The sequence below is a fragment of the Castor canadensis genome, chromosome 3 (genome assembly GCF_047511655.1).
Source record: "Castor canadensis chromosome 3, mCasCan1.hap1v2, whole genome shotgun sequence".
Taxonomy (NCBI): Eukaryota; Metazoa; Chordata; class Mammalia; order Rodentia; family Castoridae; genus Castor; species Castor canadensis.
The window spans coordinates 163710068-163734006 of record NC_133388.1 but is presented as its reverse complement, the minus strand read 5'-3'; the positions used below and the strand labels follow the sequence as shown (position 1 = coordinate 163734006).

Genomic DNA, 23939 nt, shown 5'->3' with positions numbered 1-23939 from the left:
AAACAGTAGAGACCAGATTTTGTCAGGTCTTGTAAGCCATGGTAAGTTTAAATTGAGAGGTCATACTGGTGATTGTGTGGAGAAACAGGAGACAAGCAAGAAGCAACGATGCTAGTTAGGAAGCTTTTACAAGAGCTGGTGGTAGCTTGGACCTGGCTAACTGGGTCATGGGTGGTGATTTACAGCACCCGTGGGCAGAATTAAAGCAAGTTCATGAAAACATTGAAGCCGAACATTAAAGGAAGAGATCCTAAAGGGAGCTGTGACAAAACCGATGGTGACCCGTCTTGAGTCACTGGCTGTCAAGTAGTATAATAATGGAAGAGCAGTGTAAGATGGGGTCCAGAACATGAGAATCCTTGAAACCTTGCTCATTGCAATTTTATTGGGTAAAAAAAGAAGAAAGCAATTCGAACAAAGAGTGGGGCTGCAACTTAGGGATGACAGGAAGATCAGCGAGATAGGAGGGGCAAACTCAAAAGATGTTATCACACATGTAAATATTTCAAAAGGATGAATATTGACGCCACTGATAACTTGAAGCAGATTCAAGTTATAGAGGCTGAGGACAGATTGCAAGCAGCTGAGTAGGTAGGGCGAACTGCAGGTGTCCGTTTCACTATGGGCTCTTCTTTCCTAGAGTTTGGCAGGTAAACTAGCCTGAAAAAGTAGTGTGAGTCTAGGAAGAGGAGGTGTGGGAGGCTGAGCAAATGGAAAACCAGAAGATGATTGTAGGGAGAATGCTTAAAGCCAACAAACAAAAATAACCTGGAGCTGTGCACCAGAGAATGCAAGATGATGGGTGTCTTGTCTTATGAAAAGGCCATCCACTTCAATACATGCTTTTGTGGTCTGACAATATTTTTAAGTCATTTTGTTTTTAAAATGCCACAGTAAAAAAGGGATGCCAACTAAGATGTTTGAATTCAAGAATCATCAGAGTTAGATTTTCCTTTGAATGTAGACACTTTCCTGAAAATAAAATCCTAAAGATATATATTACTACTTTTGTAGCAAGGTCTCTTATCACTTATAAAATCACTTACAGAAATAAATATGGTGAAATGCTTTACTTAACCTTTATGCTGTTTTCTAAAAATGTGTTAGGTAACATACAGAAAATATGTGAAGTTTTGGGTTACTTAAAGTCTTAAATTTCTTTCAAAAGGAGTAAATAGGAAGTAAGCTCTCAAAGTACCTGTAATGAATACCTGTTGTCTGCCCAGCATCCATTTCTCTTCTTGAAGTAGCCTTAATTTCTTTTGGGAACCTACCCACTCCCTCCATTATTAGCTTTGTGATTTAGGCAGAATTAGCCTCACCCTGCCCCAGAGGTGGGCCCTGATTAGCAGAGCCAGTCTGAATGCATCTCTTCATAATCATGAATGGTTTGGATTTGGCACCATTATTTAATCCAATCAGAATGCCTCTTAAAAGATTTTTTCCTCCACATACCAACATAGATCTTCCCTTGCTATTTCATGAATAAAGATGCATGTAACTCAGACTTCCTGCAGACCAATTTAGGATCATATGTTGGGTAGTTTTGAGTCATAGTATATGGGATTCTGGATCAGCTCCCCCTTAGCAGCATGTACCTCTGGAATTTTCAATTTGGTGAACAATAAATTTCTTTTGTTTTTTTAAAAGTCTCAGTTGGGCTTTTCTATTGCTGTAACTGAAAGCTTCCCAGGTAACACAGATGTAGACCCTAAACTTTGTCACTTTCTAGTCGTCATATTGGCAGACTCATTTCTATGGGAGTTGATTTCATCTTTATGAAAGTGAGCACTTTAGAACCTTGGTATGAGCACATAATTTCTCTAAAACCATTAAAGTGGCTAGGAATAAAAGCTGGCTAACACCCACAGTATGGTATTTTGTCCTCCTCATTCTTGGCAGTGGATGCATTTGGTATGCATTGACCTGGAACACAAACATCCTCACAATGAGCTCCATCCACATACCTCATCAGAAGTTTCTCATCACCAGTCTTCTATTCCTTTTTCTTCTAAGTCCCTGACTACCCAACCATTAGCAACTGACCGTGAATTAGTACAGAGCTATACTTTGACCATCTTTCATTCCAGATAGTGAACAATCAAATCTACTGCCTGAAGTACTCAGAATTTTCCTTCACAGTTATCGTTCAAGGTCACCCTTTAATGGGACCGTCATGCTATAGCTTTGGTCTTTCCTAAGCATATCTGCTTTGATCTTGAGTCATAGTATTATTAGAACTATCTGTAAACCAGGTTCACATTCCACTCTTCAGTCATCTGTTGTAAAGAACACCCCAGGATGCCAATAGGAAAGATGACCCTGCAGTAGGAGTTGGTGTCTGAATCACAAGCCCATGCATCTTATTTGTACTTTCTGCACCTTTCTAAGCTCTCATCCCTTCTACACCCAGGTCATGATGGAAAACAGGCCACATGATCATGTGATATTTCTCCTAAGGCTCAATAGTAAGCCAGATGCTGTTTTTCAAAAGAAAAATAGTTCTCTCTGGAGAGCATTGTTTTCCTCCAAAATCCCAGAGGTCCTGTCTTTGATTCTATTAATGCCTGCCACAAATGTCACTCAGAATCCCTGCTTGCCATAAGACAGTTATTGGATCTGTTGGATCATAAGTACTAAATGGTAGTGTCACTTGTAATCCAGCTTGAATTTGTTTCAGAGAGTTCTCTTGCTCAGGTTCTTCCTCAAAACTGGGCCTTAGGGGTGGTTGTATATATGGGTTGAAGCATCACACTCAAATGTTACGTGTTATCTCTAAAATACAGACTATGGCATTTTTCATGGTAGCAAAAGGTGCAGCAACCTGTCTTTTTCACTTGGAGAATGTGTACTGATGTATTTCAGATTAACCTCATAAAAAATCTTGTGACCAGTTTATTTTATTGTATTGCAACTTTGCCTATTTTTTTCCTTGCAGAATTTACTTTTTGTGATGTAGTTGGTTGATCACACTTTTCTTTATAAATGACTTCTAGATTTACAGTTAGCAGCTAAAAGGCCTTCTCTAGTTCTCCCATGATACATAGCTATGGTTGAGAAGCACTAGATTAAGACACAATTATAAATTCAAGAAAAGGACTAGTGGGATTGCCACTATAGAAGGTCTTCTGGTCATAAAGAGTGACATGATAAAGTCAAATGTGGGCTTGGGATTTTCATGACAGGCTGAATTTAATGGATGAGGTCACTCATTCACTCATTCCTTCAACAAATGTAGGACATCTACAAGTTAACAATTCAATGGTGGTGTGTTGGTAAATGTTTTTAACCATCAGCTCTTGGTGGAGGGTGTGGGGTTAAGGAAACCTGGTACAGTGTCTGTTGGTTTCAGATTTCCATAGTGTAACTAGTCCCGTTATGTCTACTTCAAGGTATCGGTGTTGTCTCACTGAATATAAAGTTGGGAAGAGATGTGCCCAATCGGGTTTCATCAGCTGATACCAGCCACTATAACATATCACTGGTTGTTTCTTAAACCTCTTTGATATTTATATGGTGTTTAATATTGTTGAATGTTTCTTTCGTCATGAATTATACATCATTGACCTCAGGGACATTTTGCTTTCTTTGTATTCTTTTACTTGAATCTAAAATTTCTTTTCTTCTCTCTCTTGCACTTGTCTCTGTCTTCACTTTCTTTGTGGTGTGCTCTCATGGCTTTAATTATCACTTTTATAGTAAAAACTTATAAATATCCATCTCGATGCCCAAACTTTAAGCTAGACTTTCATTTCCAACTATCTGTTGAGCAGCTCTGATAAGATGCCCTATTGATAGTGCAAACTCAGCATGTTCAAAGCCACCATTTTATCCTCAAATCTCTTCCTGACTTCCCTATTTCTGTTAATCCCAGTGTCCCAAGATCAAAACCTTGAAGTGTTATTTGAGTCTCCTGTAGTCTGTTTTCCAGTTTGAAGTCCTTTTGATTCTCCTTGGACAGTTCTCAAATCTGTTCCCTTTCTAGGGTCATCTCTAACACTATACCCTACCAGTAACTTCTTTTTTTCTTGAGGATAATATACATGTCTACTTCAAGGTATCAGTGTTGTCTCACTGAATATAAAGTTGGGAAGAGATGTGCACAATTGGGTTTCATCAGCTGATACCAGCCACTATAACATATCACTGGTTGTTGTTTCTTAAACCTCTTTGATATTTATATGGTGTTTAATATTGTTGAATGTTTCTTTCATAACATGAATTTGCCTTTTTTGCTCCTTTAAAGTGCACTTTTCAGTGACATTTACCGCATTCACAGTGTTACACAACCATTCTTCCTGTATAGTTCTAGAATATTTTCATCCCCCAATAGGAAACTCTGTACCTAATGAGCAGTAATTTCCCATTCTTTCTTCCCCTGCCCCCCCCGCCAGCACAGCAAACAATCTCCATGTAGTCTTTTGTGTCATGTTATAAGCATGTATCAGCACTTCATTTTTATTCCATTGTATTCCTATACCACGTTTTGTTTATCCATTTTTTTCTGTCGATGGACACCTGGGTTGTCTCCACCTTTTGGCTATTTTGAATGGTGCTATAAACGTTCATGTTCAAGTTCTTGTTCTTTTGAGTATACCTAGGAGTAGAAATGTTGGGTCATGTGGTCACTCTACGTACCTAACAGTCCAACTGTCTTCCATAGTGACTGTTCATGTTCCCACTAGCAATGTATCAGATCTAGTTTCTCCACATCCTTGCTATCACTTTCTTTCCACTTTTTAATTGTAGCCATCCTAGAGGGTACAAAGAATTATCTCACTATGGTTTTAACTTGCAGTTCCCTAATGACCCATTTGTTGAACATTCTTTTATGTGTTATGGACTGCTTTGGCGGGAGGAGGTACCACCTTGTTTCTTTTGCCCATTTTTTTTTGATGATATGGTTTGACTAAATAAAATTCTCACTCAGCTCTAAGAATGGGCTTTTGTTATGCTGCTTTAATACCCAAACTGTCAATATCTCTGTGCTGCTCCACAGATAACCCTGGTGGTCTTGATCGCCACAGTATTTTCTCAACTGTCTTTAGGTGTCATAGAATTCCTACACACCTGTCCTAAGCTCAACTCACTACTCTATGAACACGATTTATTTCCTACCATGGACTCTTAAGTAACATTCTTGCTCTCATCCAAAAATGTTCTTAATCCCTATCTGTGGCTCACATTTTTACCTATGTTGGTTAATATCTACCTATCTTCAGTATTATTTCACCTAGACTCCTTATTTCCCCTTTACAGTTTATGTCAAAGTAGATTCCAGATATATCACTTCATCTTCAATGCTTCAGTATGTCTAAAAGATGAGCACTATGTAAAAGCAACTATACCACCATTATCACACCTAAACAATTATAGTTTGGTCTTGTTTTGTGTTTATAGTTTGCTTGAATCAGTTTCTAAAGTACAAACATTGCAGTTGGTTGATATGATCTTAAGTCTCTTTTAATACATAAGTTTTTTTCTCCTCTTTTTCATGCAGAGTATTTGTTGAAGAAACTAAGTTGCCTTTTTGGTTTCTTACAGTTTGGAAATTTGCTGATTATATCTCTGGTGTTAACGAATATTTTTTTTTAATCTCCTGTATTTTCTGCCAACTAACAGTTAGATCTGGAGGCTGGATCAGATTGAGATTTGATTGTTTCTTGGGAAAACTACTTCTTGGGTGTTACTATGGCATTTTATTAGGAGGCCTTAGTCTGGTCTGTCTCTTTTGGGAATGTTATCAGTCATTGATGAACACTGCTAGATTCCATAACACATAAGGGATTTAAAAAGGTGACATTCTACCAATATATGGTGGTACTATAATGTAAATATGCTATGTGTTTATCTCTGGTTACCCAGAGATATGGTTCATAAAAAGAAAGCAGAATATATGTTTGGTTCTTTCTGTTTACCAGTTTTGAAAATAACAAGTTGATTTGCTGGTATCCTGTTAAGTTGACCAACTGATTTTATCTTACTATATTATAAGCTTATGCATGTAAACATATTAGACGTGTTTCACATCATTGCATTTAAATCACTGCCAGTGGGAACCAGTTCAAGCTGGGTCCTCAGATCCTTTTGAGTTGTCTCATAGTTGCCTTGTTTTCCAGTAACGACAAGGTGTTCCTCATATTGTACATTTGCTGCCCAAGAGCTAAAGTGACTCATTTCTTCAGGCATCCTCTTCCTTTTAGTAGGAAGTAGTGTGTAGAGATGATAACATGGGCATCACTGAACTGGTCATTGCTCCTAGACTTTCTTGTTTTCTAGTTTTATTTAAGATAAAGTGTCATGTTGATACTTCCAGTTCAAGTCTAGGATTTTCTTAGCATCATCAGTCCTACACTTCCCTGTCTTCATGAGTTCTTTCAGATCACCTTGGCCAGTGGTGATTGCTCTTGCTTTGACATGCACATCATTCACCATTTTACTTTTGTGTATATCCTTTTCTTTCTACCAAATGGTAAGCAATTTGAGGCTAGAATCCATGTCTTTTTACTCTTTATTGAATAAAGATGAAATTCCTAAAGTGCTGCTATATTTCCTGATATATAAATACCCTTGATATTGAACCATACTATAGATGTATTAAAATTCATATGTTAATTGTTAAATGAATAAATATGAAATTAGATTTCTACTCAACTCTTCAGATATAAACTACTAGAAACTCCAATTTTAGTGGCAACTAGTTTAAAGATATTGCTGGTGGAGTGGCTCAAGTGATAGAGCACTTGCCTAGCAAGCATGAGGCCTTGAGTTCAAACCCCAGTACCACCAAAAAAAAAAAAAGTTAGTTTAACAATATTAAAATTTGAAATAAGTTTTATTTAACAGATATGGTATAAAACAATCCTAAGCATTTACAACGTGTACAAAGAATAGAAACTTATGTTTTTAAAAATGCTATACTAAGAAAATAAGAAAAACTAAAGACCACAATCATATTCCAAGATACAGGTTCAGGGAATGCAAATATGAAAAAGTATTCTAATCAACTAAAAAAAAAATCCTGAAGCTATTTTCAATTGGAGTAAAATGCATAATACTGTATTTTAAAAGTGTGAAATCACACTTCGGTCTGTAAACATGTTTGGCTTTGTTTTCTTTTTCATTTGATGTACACATGAAATGATTTTTAAAATTTAATTTAAAAACTATTCAAAGGTATGATAAAAAGAGGTAGGGAATGAAAAGTTAAAGGATCTACTTTGGTAGTTCTTCAATAATGATGCGAGACACTGAATTCCATCCGGTAGAAGCATCTCCTTTTGGGTAATCTGAGCAAGTCCCAACCCAGATAGCAACATCCACCAATCCAGCACCAATGCCTTCACAGAGGCCTTCCACTGCAAAACAGACAACAGTCACAGCTTTCTTTTAGAACAGAGCAAAACCTTCCACAGCACATTCACTTGAGAAAGTGGTTATAATTCTGTTTAATGTAAAGCTACTTAAAAATTCTAATACCTGGTAGGGATTTCATGACAAAGTTTTCCTTTTCTTAATCGGTACAGAAATATTTTAAAAAGATACATACACATCTGTTCTATGACATAGACTTAACAGGCAGTTTTCTTATTGGTTTCAACAATTAAGTCCAGAATTTGCAGAGATGCCCTAAAGCCAAAGAGCATTTTATTTGGCTAAGCAAAGGAAACCTATACTTTTTAAAGCTAATACTTCCCAGCTTTGGAAGATGCTTGAACCAGATGCTGAATCAAAATAAGTCTTTTTTTCTTTTTTTTTGGCCATACTAGTGTTTGAACTGGGCCTCATCCTTGGTAGGCAGGTTCTCTACCACTTGAGCTACACCCCCAAACTTTTTTTATTTCTTAAAGAATGCTATTCAAGAAGAAGAATGGGCCAGGTGTCGTGGTGCGTGCCTATAATCCCAATATAGGAGAGGCAGGTAGAAGGATCAAGATCTGAGGACAGCCCTAGGCAAAAAGCCTGAGCTCCTATCTGAAAAATAACTAAAGCAAAAAAGGGCTTTAGGGGTATGGCAATAGTGGTAGAGTGCCTGCCTAGTAAGCACAAGGCTCTGAGTTCAAACCCCAGTACCACAAATTTAAAAGGAAAGACTTTTATAATATTAAAAGAAATTCTAGCACAATCATCATATACCCCTTCAATCTGGGAATCACATTTTGCACAGTATTTCCTTTTAAATACCCAAAAAAACACTGACACCCTGCATTTCCTCTCTGTTCTGATGCTTTATAATTATGCACCTTCTCACATGTCCTCTGGACTTTCACAAACTAGCATTCAACTTGCATGCCATCCTACCTTGAGTCTTTGCCCACATCTTAAAAAAAAAAAAATCCACTAGTCATAAGAACAGGCAAAGAAGGCATGCTACCTTTACTGTCTGTGTGAGCAGGGAAAGAAACTAGACTGTCAGGTTCTTCACGTGAATCCTGGCCTAGAGGCAGTGTACTGACCGGTTAGCTTTCCTACTTGGTTGAGGTTAGTGCATTCCAGCTGAGCCCCAGGGAGGCAGGTCTGAAGCACTCTGCTTCATTAGCTGTCACATCAGTAACTGTAGGGCAGTCATCAGAATCCAGGGACGTGGCACTGGACCAGCTCTCTTCCAAAGTCCAGAGAACTGAGCACTGGATCCAGACCCCACTTCATCTGGTATTCTCCAAACTGTGTCAGGTGACAATGCCCAGCAAGGCCCTGACTTCCACGGCCTGGAAACTTGTCACCTGACCCCATGATCTTGGGACATCACATAAGTTTGAGTCTAGTGTCAGCCTACCGCAGGGAAGGTCATATGTGCACTTCATGATCTTTAACAAACCAAATAACATTTGTTGGATGAATGAACTTAGCTTTTGCTGTGATCATGCAGTATGACAGTTTGCTAAGCACTAAAATGTGCAGGATTAGGAGTTCTCAACCTGCTTCTGTACTAGACCAAGGGAACACGTGACATTCAGAGGGTTGTCAAACTCCCTTGGGCATATCCAAGGCTTTCAGTCTTTCTCCATATGCCAACCATAATTGCACCTCAATTCCTTTCCCTCACAAAAGAATATCATTGTGCAAGAGAAAGTGATTTTGTTAGAGATAACCTTTGATTCACATTACTACCTAAACTGTAACTAGTAAATAATTTGTGACACTCCACCCAATTGATCATATCCAATGTATTTCCACACTGTGTTTGGGAAATGCTTTGTTAAGCAATTTATGAAGTGTATGCGTGTAAAAGTCATGGTTCCTAGAACTAAGGGTGCATTATGGCAAGATTTAACAACTATCTTGAAGATAATACCATAGACAGGTGCTTATATAAACATGTTTAAACATACTACCAACTAATCAGATTTTATATTTTATCTCTGGATTTTTCTATTTCTGTTTGTTTTTCTTTTGTGGTGCTGAGGATCAAACCCAGGACTTCACACATCCTAGCCAAGCACTCTACCACTGAGCAACATTTCCAGCCCACAGATTTTCCTTATCCTAGAAATTATGTTTCTTTCTCTCTAGCACCTATCTGCCTAAGGAGGAAGCACTTTTTTTTAATGTGACCAAAAAGAGGGCAAAAGAGACCAGATCCCTGATTTCTACTCTCCTGAACAATGATTCTTTTGTCCTGGATAAGATGTGTATCTCCCTTTTTGATATGTAGAGAGAGGGATTAAAATATCTGTTTTATGATTTGATGACATTATAGGGATTTGTTGGTGGTTTTATTTTTATTCTTCATTTTTTATTTTTTGGTGGTGGTATTGGGATTGAACTCAGAGCCTTGTGATTGCCAAGAAGATGGCCTACCAGTTGAGCCAAGCCCACCAGTCCCAACATTTGAGGAAAAAATGTGGAAGCAATGCTTTTGACCTCTTAGGAATAAATGCGCTGTATTAGTTTGGGGACTCAGTATCTGACTTGGATCAGTCTCCAAAGAATACTGAACTATTTCTTCTACTCAACAGTAAGGAATCACTTCCTTTCCCTCAGCTGTTTCAAATTGTAATATTATTGACAAATACTTTCAAGAAACCAGGGAAATGAAGCAGAGCAATGTGTACAATTTCTGATCATCCCATGCCTGTGTTGTCATGGTGTGCCACCCACAGAACTTCACAATACTGGAATGGCCAGTAGTGGTGGATCTGCGTGATGAGATTAATAGGTGGGTTTTACTTTTTTAAGCCTTCTATTTTTTAGTATTTTTGAAACTTTAGTGAACCTTAAAATAGAACAAATCATTTCTTTCCAACTGCCTAAGTGGCCACTGGTTTAATTGAATGATTAAATGTCTGTTCTTTCATACAAGCTAGAAACAACGGATGCAGAAAACAATACAGAAATTCTCTTGGACAAATTCAGCAGATAGTATCACTGTTTTAAAGGAGAGGCCAATGGCTGGGGATGTAACTCAGTGGTAGAGTGCTTGCCTAGCCTGTGCAAGACCCTGCTTTTGATCCCCAGCACCACAAACAAACAAAATAATGGCAGCAACAATAACAACAACAAAAACTAATGGACAGGCAGAGAAATGAGTCAGTCTCCTTATCAATCTAAGCTAGTGGTTCTCACCCTTGACTGAATATTAGGTAACTGAGAGATATTCTGAAAATCCCATTGTCTAGGCTGCACCCACACCCATCAAATCAGGCTTCCTGGAGGAGTGGTAGCCACAAATAGGTAGTTTTCTTCAAATTCCCCAGGTGAGCCCTGTCACAAATACGCTCTATGGCATTACTGGCTGCTTTGCTATTACATCTATCTCATTGATTTTTCAGCCTTGAGCACATCACCATCAAAGAGTGGGGGTGTCTTTTCAAAAACACAGATGCTGGGGTCTTATCCCTGGTCAAAGATGGGGCTAAGGCATCCATACTTTTTTTTAAAAAGACCCATAAGTAATTCTGATGTGCACCCACAAACTTGCTAGAGCTCCCTTAGTAGCAGGCTAGTGAACCAGCGTGATCATACGTAACTAATCTTAGATCTGAGGTACCTTCTGCAAGGTCGCTGTTTTACATACCAGAAGAAGTCCGATGAATATTAATTGTTGAATTCAATTCAGGGCTACCTTGGTCCAAATAAATAATGGCTTCAATGGGAAGAGGCCCTGAACATTCAGCTCCATTGAACGTGAAATACCAGCGCTGACAGCATGCATTTCTGCATTTTAGGCGAAGGGAGCCACTGAACAAAACTCGGAGAGCACTGTTAGAACGCATCTTCGTGAACGTACACTCCTGCCACACACAGAAAAATAGCCTAGTTAGCATTTTCCATTTCAATTAGAGACTTTGAAATTACATTGCGAATACTACTTAACTATCCTTCTCCCCAATATATTTTAAAAGCTGAACTTTTACAGTGGGAAAGAGATTCTCTATAAGATAGGTAAGAGATGATATTAAGAACTCTGTGTCAAATTATGGCTATAATTTTTCACTCAGTGGAAATAGCTAGTCTTCAGTAATTTTGCCCAAAGAATCTACCAATCTATATACTTTTTTCTGTTAAAAAATGCTTACTGTAAGACATTATACATATGCATATATGATCATGTTTGTATTTGTGTATATGTTTATCTTCGGGGTCTATCTTCCATCTATGAAAGAAAACATACAGCCTTTGTCTTTCTGAACCTGACTTACTTTGCTTAACATGATGACCTCCAGTTCAATCCATTTTCCTACAGATGACATAATTTCATTCTTCTTTACGGCTGAATAACACTCCATTGTGTATATATACAACATTTTCTTTATGCACGTGCGCACACACACACACACACACATAGCACATGTCTGTACTAGTGGGACTGTTTGAGGGGACTAGGGAGAGAAAAAAGAGAATGGTACAGGAATGAATAATATCAAAATACATTTCCTCTGTGAGGAAAGAAGGCATAATGAAATGCTTTGAAAACTGTTGAATAAGAGGGGGTGGGAGGAAAGGTAAGGGAGAGTAATAAAGGGGGTAATCTGATTAAAGTACAATATATTCATGGGTGAAATACCGTGGTGAAACCCCTCTGAACAATGCATACACACTTAAAAAACAACAAGAGTGGAAATGTGAAAAGGTTCTATTAGAGGGTGGGTACTGGTGGGGGAAGGGTGAAAGAGGATGAAGTTGGTTGGTGTATTTTATAATCTGTGTGAAAATGAAACGTAGGGGGAGTGGGATGAGGGAGAGCGATGGAGGGGATGACTCTAACCAAAATACATTGTAAGCATATATGGAAAGGTCACAACGAAACCCCTGTATTACTAATATATGCTAATAAAAGTATTTAAAAATTGCTTACTGAGTGCCAACGGTGTGCTAGGTGATACAGATACAGCAGTTAACAAAATGGAATCCCTGCCCTTGTGCAATTTATGTTCTAGAATATTCTAGAATATTGCCGTCCATACAGATTTGTTCTTGACCTTTTTGTTTGTTTGTCTTGGCAGTACTAGGCTTTAAGCTGAGGGCCTTGTGCTTGCTAGGCAGGTGCTCTCACACTTGAACCACGCCTCTAGTTCTTTGACCTCTTTCTTTTTGAGCAACAGCAAACAGTAGTTCTGTGACACAATAATAAGACCTTGTTTTTGTTTTTCCCTACTTTTGCAAAATCTGTTATTGGCACTATGATCCTGCTACCTTTTACTTGCAGAAGGTTCCCGGACCCATTCTCACCACTGCTAAAAAGAATTCTAACCACTGAAAAGGTTTTATAATACAGGATCCAAAAGGATAGTTTTTAGAAAGAACTCAGCAGAAAGCACTGAGCTGAGGAGGAGGGATTATGCAGAGATTCGATCTTAAAACCTTCCAGTTGCATAAAGGTTTGTAAAATCTCTTCCAATGCCTGGTGGATGTAGTAGTTAAAATCGTGACATACTATGCAGTAGAAAGGGAATCACGCAGAGTTGATCAACAAAAGGACGAGGCTTAGGAATAGGAGGACTTTTTCAACTACTTGGTCCCACTGGAGTTGCCAATAACTTTTGAAGCAAACACTAATCAAAGTGACTGATGAGTAATCAAAATGCATTGCCAGACATGCTATTCTGTGTAACACACACACACACACACACACACACACACACACACACACACACACACAATGTTGCAGAATAATTTTAATGGCCTATTTCACTTCTCTTAACTTTAGCAATTTTCAGCTGAGCGTGACACTTGGAATAAGGACAAATATGGATGGACTTCCCATTGGCGGATAATCCCTATCATGTGGTAATTCTTGGAAATGTCTTCCACTTTTTGGTTTGAAGTCGTGGCAGAATTTGTTAGACTAAATTGAAATTCAGTTTATGACAAGATTAGAAAGCTGTTTACTGTTCAACATAAACATCTATGCTTTCCTTTGTTTTATTGGTTTGGATTAAAAAAAGTTATTTTAGATATTATGGTTAAAAACATTAAACAGTCTATTTGACTTACAAATACCTTTATGAAATTAACTCTGAAAAGGTAAGTGAAAAGCTGTATGTCACCTACTCCTTATCTTTTCTTTAAAAGTCTATTGGTTAGAATAAATAAATAAATAAATAAAATCTCACCTAAAAATTATCACTCAAATTTGAAAGTGCTTAAACTTTGCTTCAACTTTAAAATAATTCAGACTTTACTTACCGCAATTTTCCCAAGATCTATGCCGTAATTCAGTGAATTCCATGAGCACTGCTTATAGTTTGGGGTCCAGGACTCCTCAAAGGTTTCCCTCAAGCATTCTCCCTTTTCTCCTTTGAATCCATCCCGACCTGGGATCCCAGGGGTACCGGGAATGCCATTGGCCCCAGGGCTCCCATCTCGACCAGGCACCCCAGCCGGCCCTTGTAAACACATGCCATTATACTACAGTGGAAAGGGAAAGGGAAAGGGAAAAGAACCCTGATTACTTACAAAGACTCCATGTGGTTAGGATTACATTTGTTTTTGAGCACAATTTTTTTTTTTTTTTTTTTTTTGGCAGTACTGGGGCTTGAACTCATGGGCTCATACTTGCTAGGCAGGTGTTCTTACCACTCGAGCCACTGAGCCAGCCAAAAAAGAAATGACAAGATCCAAGTTTTTTCTTTTTTCTTTCTTTTTTTTATTGGCAGCACTGGGGTTTTGCATTTGTTCTTGAATCCTTCAGTGGAGAGTCCCTTTAAACCTCTTGACCATGTTCTAAACTATTATAGAGAATTCATTTTAAGATTATTTATAAAATACTCTGATTTCCTTATTTCTTACACAAACATTACATACACATAGAAATCAGAGGACAAAAATGTTTACATTTGTTTGCCTCATTCTACCACTCATATAATAAGCATATATAATTTTAAATAGCTGTATTCCAAGGTACATATAATTTTAGGGGGGATGCTAGGGTTTGAACCCATAAAATGCTATATAACCACCCTGCAAAGGTGACACTTTGAGCTCGATCGTCTCATTCCTGTGCCCACCTGTGAAAACCAAGGTGCTACTAATTAGGTCTTCCAACCCCAACACAATCCACTCAAATTTTTACCTTAACATTTCCCCTATTTTTGTAAATTGTCCAACTGCATTATTCTGTATAAATACTCTGTCCAGTGAGTACAAAATCTAAAATGACTTCAGCCAGATGCAGGTGACTCATGCCTGTAATCCTAGCTACTCAGGAGGTAGAGATCAGGAGGATCCCAGTTTGAAGCCAGCCTGGGCAAACAGTTCATGATACCCTATCTTGAAAATATACAACACAAAACAGCTAGTGGAATGGCTCAAGTGGTAGAGCACCTACCTAGCAAGCATGAGGTCCCCAAGTTCACACCCCAGTACTGACAAAAAAAAAAAAAACTTCAAAGTTTATTTTTTAACTTTACTTTCTGGGATTGGATATGATCAGATTATAAAAATCCAGTAATAACACTCACTAGGAAGGATCCTATGTAACTAGACTATTTGCCAATCTATTTACTTTGATATCTGCTTGATCTTTGCTTTGGTCAATGATTCTTTATAGATATTGTCATTTCTGACTGTAAGGAAAAAAATTTATTTATTGTCAGAGAAATCTTAACAAAAATATTTTAAAACCACAAAAGTTACTTGAAGATATGCCAAAGTACAAAACATTTTTAAACAATTTGGTATATTTTAGACTTAATTTTAATTTTAGTAATTTCATTGACTTTAACTTATATGCCATGTTTGGACAAAGATTTAAACTGAGAAAGAAAAAACCATAATGCTTCTTTTGGTATTCTTTGACTTTATCCTTCTCAGGGCAAGATGCTACACAGACCAAGTTTTGTGTTCTATATTATTAGTGGTTCTCAACTGGGGACAGTCAGGCCCCCAGGAGACACTTGGCAATGTGTGGAGTCATTCAGTGTTGTCGCGATTTGGGGGTGGAGATGGCCCCTGGAATCTAGTGGGTAGAGACCAGGGATGCTGTTAACCACACTACAGTGCACAGAACAGTTCCCACAACAAAGACGTTCCTGGCCCAGAATGTCCAGTGTCATGGTTGAGAATTTAAATTCAACTTTTCAACTAAAAACTGTATTCCAGAGACCACAGAGCTTTGTTGGGTTCGGTTCTACGGGTATTGCATATGTCACCACTCACTTAAAAATACTAGCCCAACACTGGTTTAGAATCCGCTGATCTAATCTGCTGGAGGTGTGGTTCAAACAGTAGAGCGCCTGCCTGGCAAGTGCGAAGCCCCGAGTTCAAGCTCCCCGCTCCCCCAAAAAAAGAATCCTCAATAAATGTCTATAGAATGAAAAAATGTGAGTGGAAGCTCAAGCTCCCCGCCCCCACTTCTTTCATTGGCCACCAGGGGGCAGAACTAGGTGAACGCGTGAAAGGAAGCCTTTGAAAGATCCTATACAAAGAAGTTGCTTTATAGAATCTGCTGAAACCTTTGCAATGACTCTGTGGACTTTTTCTGTTACCAAAACCAAATCCAACCTACAGGATGCACCTGAGTCTAGCTGCACAATAAGCTTTTCCAAGTTGGGCTAGAGCTGTGGGAAACCACAGGTACTGTAAATCCAGTAGAGGGAAAAAAAATTGCTAGCTTCAGGAGGAAAAGGGGTATTTTGTGCATCTTAACTGCACATTCAAAAAATGCAAACTGCACATGAACCACACTCATTTGGTACAGTTTTAACAATTTAGACCCCTAAAATAGAACTGGAGCCCTGAACACATAGCCTGCTTTTATGGAGCAAAATTATATACCATAGCACCAAAATGTGCTGTGTGAAATGGCAGAAAAACTTTTTTCCAGTGCTTTTGAATCCAGCTTAGAAGGAGCTGCCAGAGAGCTTGGCTTATTAGCTCAGTTTAGAATGGCAGCTTAACAAATTTGAAACTTTTTTTTTTTGTAATCAATAAATGGTCCCTGTTTTATGTCCTGCAATGCCTGTCAACCATAGGAGGTTGGCTTCAGGAGTGAAGTTTATGATGTGCCAAGGACTACAGTATCCGTGAAAGACTGCTCTTGCCACAGGACAGAGAAACTCTCTGCCCTTCACTGCGTTTATTGACTTTCAGAGGGAGAGCGTTTTTTAAAGCAAACAGCCCTTCCACAGATCAGCCCCTCAGAAAGCTCTTGGGTTACTTGTTGCTCTCCAGAAACTGTCTTCTCCTTTAGCTCTTCTGTGATGCTCCTACCTGGTGGCCACACGCTGAAGACCTGCCTGCCCATCTAATCCAAACAGAACCAACGAGATGGGTCTCTGGAATGTTCGTGCACGACCCCTTCATTTCTCCTTCCTTCCTGAAACCCTCTGAACCTTTCTTGGCCCCAGCTGTGGTCGTCCAACGAAGTAAATTGCAGCCCAAACTCCCAGGGAAGATGACCCAATGTGACTCACAGTGTTCAAGTTACAAAGGGTTGGACGGATGCTTTGTGGGGGTTGTTATTGTCTCCTTTGGGCAGCTGTGGCCACCAGCCCCAACAAAGGACACGTTGCACAGCTCTGGCCCAGGGTCAAGGAATCATTAGGTCCAGAGTCTTTCCCAGACCTGCGATCTAACCCACCAAGCTTCTCATTCTACAACCAGTGCCGCCCTAACCCTGTCCACCCTTTCCCAAGGGTGGCCTTCCCTGAGGCCAGAAATCATTGGGCGACTCCTGGACTTTGGGGCGTCCCACCCAACCCACGTGAATCGCTCATTATGGTCTCCCCTCGAGTTCCATGACTCCAGTACGCACAGATCCAGGGTCGTCCCTCACCCAGGGACTCAGACAAAGCGGGGCTCCCGGGCGCACGTGAGACCCACACCCCACAGCCTGCATCAGCCGTTGGACTGACGCCCTCTGGGTTCCACGGGGCTCGTTCCGCTGCTCCCGGCTCCCCGGACTCACCAGGTCCACCACCTCCCTCTGCCTGATCAGGGCCTTCTGCTTCCCCTTGGGGGTCTCGGAGGCGCCCGACGGCGCGGGCAGCTGCAGCAGCAGCAGCAGGAGGAGGAGGCCGAGCAGCGGCGGCGGGGAGGCGGCGCGGCCCGGGGGGCGCATGGCGCGCAGTGCCGGGAGGTGGCGACGGAGGGGACCGTGGGAGCCGGGACCCCGTCAGCGTCTGGCCTCGCCGCACTCCCAGACCGCCGCGCGCTGCATCAATGCGCCTTTCACCGCGCGCCGCCCTCGCTCCTTTCCCCTCCCGCCCCCTGGACACCCGGAGTTTCCATCCCGTCATAGGCCGGAGCCCCCACCCCGAGCCCGGGCGGGGCGGACCCAAGCCCGGCCCGGCCCTTCTGCCGCGGCTCCGCCCGCAGGACCCTCGCCATCCCGCTGTGACACGCCTGCAGAGTCGGGGTCTCCTAACAGAACCCGTTAGAGGGACGGGGGTCCTCAATTCCTGGCAAAGTCTGGCAATCCTTTTTTAAAAGGGGAGGTGACATTTGGAGGGAGAAAAGGACTCTGTCTCTTGGCAGTCCTGTGGCGGACAGATGCTTCCTCTGCACGCCCGATTCACAGACAAGGAAACTGAGGCCCAAGGAAGTTAGTCAACCTTCAGTGGGAGAGTTTGAGTCCTTACTCGACCTCTATTACCCTTTGCTAACCACTTCTGTCCTCTTACCATCTGTCCTTTGTCCATTTTGGAAGAAAGCGTCCTGGGGGATAAGGTTCCACAGGCAGAGCAGAGGTCCTGCCCCATTGCAGCAACACAAAGGTGTGGTTGGATATCAACACTGCTGAAGTCAAATCCAGTTCAGCGGGGCTCGTTTTAGAGATCATCCAGGTCCCCTGAGTTAAAGCTGATGGGGAGTAAAGACAAGGAGCCCTCTGGCAGGGGAGCAGGTCCTGGCAGTTCTAGGAACTCACTCCCGGGCTAGTGCCTACTGCAGGTAAATTTCACTCCTGTGTGGCAGAAGGAAGCGACAATTCAGCTGAGTTCTAAAGCCAGAACTGATTACATAATGGGTGCTGCCTGGTGCAAAATGAAAACGCAGGGTCTTGTGTTTAAAAAGTTATTAAGAATTTAAAAATGGCCTGAACACAGCAATAAACCAAGTGTGGGGTTCTTCTAAGTGCCCCACTCTGGCTCTGCGTGAATACACAGGTCACAAGCCCAGGAAACCCTTCCTGTTTATAAAGCTGAATGGTCCCCTTCTGCTAAATCATTGTGGTCCTAGCAGCCTACTTGAAAAAGAAGTAGAGTGCCTGCCTAGCAGGCCCTCAGTTCAAAACCCCAGTGCAGCTCCTCTTTGCCCCCCCCCCAAAATGTAGCTACTTGTATTTTAATTATTAACTACTTAAGTACTTTTTATTATTATTATTATTATTGGGGTTTGGACCCAGCGCCTCCAGCATACTAGGCAATCACTCTACCATTGAGCTACATTGGCAGACCTTAAATATTTGAATTTCAAAATCAAGTTTTTCTTAAGCTTTTCAGCGCAATATAGAAGATTTAGGTTCAACTGACTCATACATATCAAAGGTTTAATTGTTCTAAAATCTAGCTCTATTTGATGGCGCCACTGTTTGTATCTGTTGCTAAAAGAGGTTTGACGTGAACCACAGGCAGAGAGCTTGGGTCTCCATCCAGAAAAGAGAAAGAGCCTTTGGTGGCTTAGCCAGTAGAAGAGGTGAATAAACAAGCTGTACTGGTGTGTCCATCACCTGACCACCTGAGGAGATACACAGTCCCGGAGATCTCCTCTAAAGAAGTTTTGGTAATTGACAAGACATCCGGTTGGAAGACAGTCTTAAATTCAGTCTCTTGACACAATTGGTGACTTGGGCCATGCAGTGCCCTCTCCAGGCTTCACCAGATGAGCAGAGTCAGAGATGGTCTCCCTTCCGGTAATGTCTCTACTCAAGACAGTGCTAATTTGACGAACTTACTGCCGGTGATTTACCTCCCTTTTTGAGAGCTTGTTTGGAGGTTCTTGCAGGGGAGCGCAGCTACTGCAATACCCTTGATGGAAGAACCATCCTCCTTTATCCTGGATGGTGGTCCTCTTCCACCAACTCGCAGCTTTGAGTACCTCCCAATTTGAGTATCACCTAAGCAACTCAGAAGATGGGCACATTGAAATCATGTTCTCCAGAGCAAGGCAAATGCTATTAGAACTTTTGATACATTATCTATCAGGATTTTTCTCTGAATTCAGCTCTCTCTCTCTCCTTACAGGGCTTTTTTTTTTTTTTTTTAATTTTCACATTTACTGAAGACATTTTTCATGTCTGTCATTAATAACTTCTGGAAATTTTCTTCAGAGGACACTGTAATTGGATTTAAGATAGAAGGCCTTACAAGTTCAGATGTTGTCTTTACCCTTTGTAGGGTTAAGTAGTAGTTGCAAGGAAATGTTCTAATTCTATTAGGACTCTTAAATCTAAGATGGAATTTTATATAGATATATATGTATAAATATATATATGGTATATGTATGTTATATATACTAATAAGGAAACTTTAATTAGATCCTTAAAAGAAACATAAAGTCTATCTTGTATATTATAGAAAGTTGTTTCTTTCACTCTGCTTTACTGCATGTTTAAAAATAGTGGAAAACATACTGTATTCTGGATTAATCTCTTTGGGAATTTAAGTAGATTTCCTAAAAACAACAACAAAAAAAACTGCTCTCTTTACAAACTGAGTTAAATAAATTATTCTACACATTGTAAGTTACATTTACAAAGTTAATATATCTGATTTTATTATATGTTAAATACCTATGGGGGTAAACTTATAAATTTAATAAGTAAAATTTTAAAAAGCACCCCAACACTTCTTTTAAGACTAATAAACCAAGGGGCTAGGGCTGTAGTTCAGTAGTAGAAAGTGTGCTTAGCCCGTCTAAGGACCCAGGTTCAAATCCTGGCACCTAAATAACAAAAATCTAATAAATCAAGCTTATAAATGTAGTGACTAGGTTTTATTTTATTTATTTAATTGTTTATTTTCTTGGTGGTACTGGCATTTGAACACAGGGCCTCGAGCTTGCTCCAGCCATGCCTCCAGCCATGGCTAGATTTTGTTAAACATTTAAAACCTCTATAAATTTGATTAAATGTGATTATTCATTTCAAATTAATATTACAAATCTATCTTTTTTTTTTTTGGTGGCACGGGGGTTTGAACTCAGGGCTTCACACTTGCCAGGCAGGCATTCTTACCACTTGAGCCACCCCACCAGCCCATTAATATCACAAATCTAACATGCTAAATTTTCTTAATGTGTCATATACTCAAAATTAACTAAGAGACCCCATCACAATTGTTACAAGACTTCCAAATTAATCTTCAAAAGTCTCATCTGTGGCTGGGGAATGATCATTCTGGAATTACCACTCAAGATCCTGAACTATTTCCAGTTAGACTCAACAAAAATTTATAGTCTAAAGATTAGACCGAAAAACAGTGCTAGATTAGACAGTAAATTCCAGAGATAGCCAGGGGGGCTAGCCTTAGACTGCAATCCTTCTACCTTTGCCTCCCACCTAGCTGAGACTACAGATGTGAGTCACCACACCTGGCCTGCCAATAGTATTTTCTATGCATACACAGCACCCATTCCTAATGAAAAAACTGTTGAAAGAAATTAGGGAGGGGAGTGAATGGGTCACTATTGTTGGGTGGTTTATGTCACTTCTTTCTAGCATAACCCTCTTGGTCTCTTCGGTGGAGTAGAACCAAAGACTTTTGGAGTTGGCAAGAATTTGAGAAAACATGCAATCCATGCATTTTATGATGGAGACCCATATTCAAAGACCACTCAGAGTACTCAAGGAACTTTCCAAAGGTCACACAGCAAAGCAAGATTGTGCTGGGGTCAGTGAATTCTTAGTTCATGTTTATTATTTAGTAAAACTCCTTTTGAGTATTCTACCCTTCCACAGCCTTGCTAGTGGGAATTGAGGAAAGAATTGAGCCAGACTTTTTAAAAGCAAAGAAGTCACTTGAGAGACCAATGTCTTAAGGGCAAGGAAGGATCAAAGAAGGGGGAACCCTAGGGAAAAGCAAACCAGAGTCAGGAGGCTCTGTCAGTGAGCTACCCCCTGGGTGATGCTGGACAATGCTTAGCTGAAGAAGCTGTTCACTTAAGCGACTCCATGTAGTTTCTACCACATGCCCTGGTTTTGCTCTCTAGAATTACCTACAGCAAATCCATTTTCTTGTCCCCTGGGCAATGTTCTGTTTGAAAGCAGCACACCACAGAGTGGGACTGTTAAAAGATCTAAATGCGAATCTTTTTTTTTTTTTTTTTGGTGGGATGGGGTTTGAACTTAGGACTTCACGCTTACAAAGAAGGCACTTGAGTCACATACCTCCAGTCCATTTTTCTCTGTTTATTTTGGAGATAGGGTCTCTAGAACTATTTGCCCAGGCTGGCCTTGAACTATGATCCTCCCAATCTCAGCCTCCCAAGTAGCTGAGATGATAGGCATGAGTCACCAGTGCCCAGCTCCAAATTTGAACCTTATGTCCGTCACTTCTTCTGGATTCATTCATTCATTCACTCATTGAACAAATGTTTATTAGAGTCCACTATGTGCTCAGCTGTGTTCAAAGCCTCAGAAATCTATCAATGGATAATAAAGAAGAACAACAATCCAGTCCTCATAGAACTTGCAATTTAGTATACGCTGATAGACAGTAAACAATATACATAAATAAATGAATCCTAAAGTATATTAGGCAGTAAATTCTATGGGAAAACAATAGAAAATGGTAAGAAGGAGTGAAAGTGGCAATGGCTGTCCACAATAAGCCAGCTGTAATTTTGCACAGGGTAGTCAGGAGCTGTCTTATGAGTAGGTGACTTTTAGGCAAAGGCTTGAAGAAGGGGAGGGAATGGGCTGAGCAGCTATCTATGAGAAAACCACAAGTCCAACCCAAAGGCCTGATGCAAGAGGCTGCCTAGGGCTTTGCCTTTCTCTGCTCTGCCATCTTCACTGGCGCAGTTTCACCCTCCAGCTTTCTTCCTCCATGACAGTCAGATGGCCTCACATACCACATTCAAACACAGATATGTTCAGGAAAAGATTACAGCTTCCTGTCTCCGTCAGTTTTAGGGGTAAGGAACCTTCTCTAAATATACCTTACAGACCTTGATCATATCTTCTGCCAGAATCAGATCACATGTTGGTTTCCAAATCCATTATTATTCAAGGGAATGGTTGCATTTTGGCTGAGCCCAATTGTTTCCTGTTGCAACATAGCTGAGACAGCAGAAGTTACAAGGACTAGAAGTTTACTTGGCTTATAGTTGTGGAGGTGGAAAATCCAAGAGCTTGTTGCTGACATGTTCAGCAACTGAATATGAGAGAGACATCACGTGGTGCGACAGAGCAAGTGTGACAGCTCAGGTCTCTCTTTCTCTTTCTTAAAAAGTCACTAATAACATCTCACAGACCCCACCCTATGACCCCTCTGAATCATAACTACTTCCCAAAGACCTCACTTCTAAACATGCAAACATGATTTCAGAATTAAGATTCTAACACATGAATTTGGGGAAGACATATTCATACATAGCATCAATTATTCAAAGAGGAATAGTGTTGAAAATTTTACTATTATGGCTTATTTTCAACTTATAAATAATACTGCATTGAGTATCATTCTATAAAGTTGTCTTTTTTTGTTATTGTACTGGGAATCAAACTCAAGCAAGAGCTAAGCAAGAGCTCTGCCACTGAGCTACATCCCCAGCCCATCATTCTGTGAAACTCTTTTGCATATATCTCACTATTTCCTGTGGGCAGATGACTAGAAGTAGAACCACCACATCAAAGAAGAGGAACTTTATTAGCGTTCTTGATATCTAATATCAAATTACCTTTTGTAAAAATCATGCTCACTACCTTGTATGAGGCTCACATCTCTATACACTCATCAGTTTTAAAAACAACTGTATAAAAAGATTTTCCATTTTTTAAATTGACTGGGTTTATTGACCATTTTCCAAGTTTTTTGGCTATTTCCAAATCTTCCAACATTTCTTTTTTTTTTTTTTTTTTTCATTTTTTTTTTATTATTCATATGTGCATACAAGGCTTGGTTTATTTCTCCCCCCTGCCCCCACCCCCTCCCTTACCACCCACTCCACCCCCTCCCGCTCCCCCCCTCAATACCCAGCAGAAACTATTTTGCCCTTATCTCTAATTTTGTTGTAGAGAGAGTATAAGCAATAATAGGAAGGAACAAGGGGTTTTGCTGGTTGAGATAAAGATAGCTATACAGGGCATTGACTCACATTGATTTCCTGTGCGTGGGTGTTACCTTCTAGGTTAATTCTTTTTGATCTAACCTTTTCTCTAGTACCTGGTCCCCTTTTCCTATTGGCCTCAGTTGCTTTAAGGTATCTGCTTTAGTTTCTCTGCATTAAGGGCAACAAATGCTAGCTAGTTTTTTAGGTGTCTTACCTATCCTCACCCCTCCCTTGTGTGCTCTCGCTTTTATCATGTGCTCATAGTCCAATCCCCTTGTTGTGTT

At 40.2% G+C, this 23939-nt stretch overlaps 1 protein-coding gene across 2 annotated transcripts; it reads right to left on the bottom strand.

Moving 5' to 3' along the window:
- Positions 1–6816: 6816 nt before the first annotated feature.
- On the bottom strand, positions 6817–17614 carry Cthrc1 (collagen triple helix repeat containing 1). Of its 2 annotated transcripts, none has more exons than XM_020176101.2 (4): positions 17351–17614; positions 13630–13851; positions 11018–11234; positions 6817–7358 (listed from the first exon to the last, which is right to left on the bottom strand). In XM_020176101.2, exons 1-4 carry the CDS (start codon positions 17501–17503, stop codon positions 7216–7218), a joined length of 735 nt encoding a protein of 244 aa, XP_020031690.1. In that variant the 5' UTR covers positions 17504–17614; the 3' UTR covers positions 6817–7215. The 2 variants fall into 2 exon arrangements, with proteins under 2 accessions (XP_020031690.1, XP_073925074.1); XM_074068973.1 differs by lacking the exon at positions 17351–17614 and adding an exon at positions 16562–17297.
- Between the last annotated feature and the right edge of the window lie 6325 nt (positions 17615–23939).

Excerpts from the sequence above, each read along its gene's own strand:
- Cthrc1 (XM_020176101.2), bottom strand. The coding sequence starts at position 17,503 with ATGCGCCCCCCGGGCCGCGCCGCCTCCCCGCCGCCGCTGCTCGGCCTC. Across the intron at positions 11,235-13,629 it reads TAGATCTTGGGAAAATTGCG|GAGTGTACGTTCACGAAGAT; the intron begins GTAAGTAAAGTC and ends TGTGTGTGGCAG. Across the intron at positions 7,359-11,017 it reads TATTCATCGGACTTCTTCTG|TGGAAGGCCTCTGTGAAGGC; the intron begins GTATGTAAAACA and ends TCTGTTTTGCAG.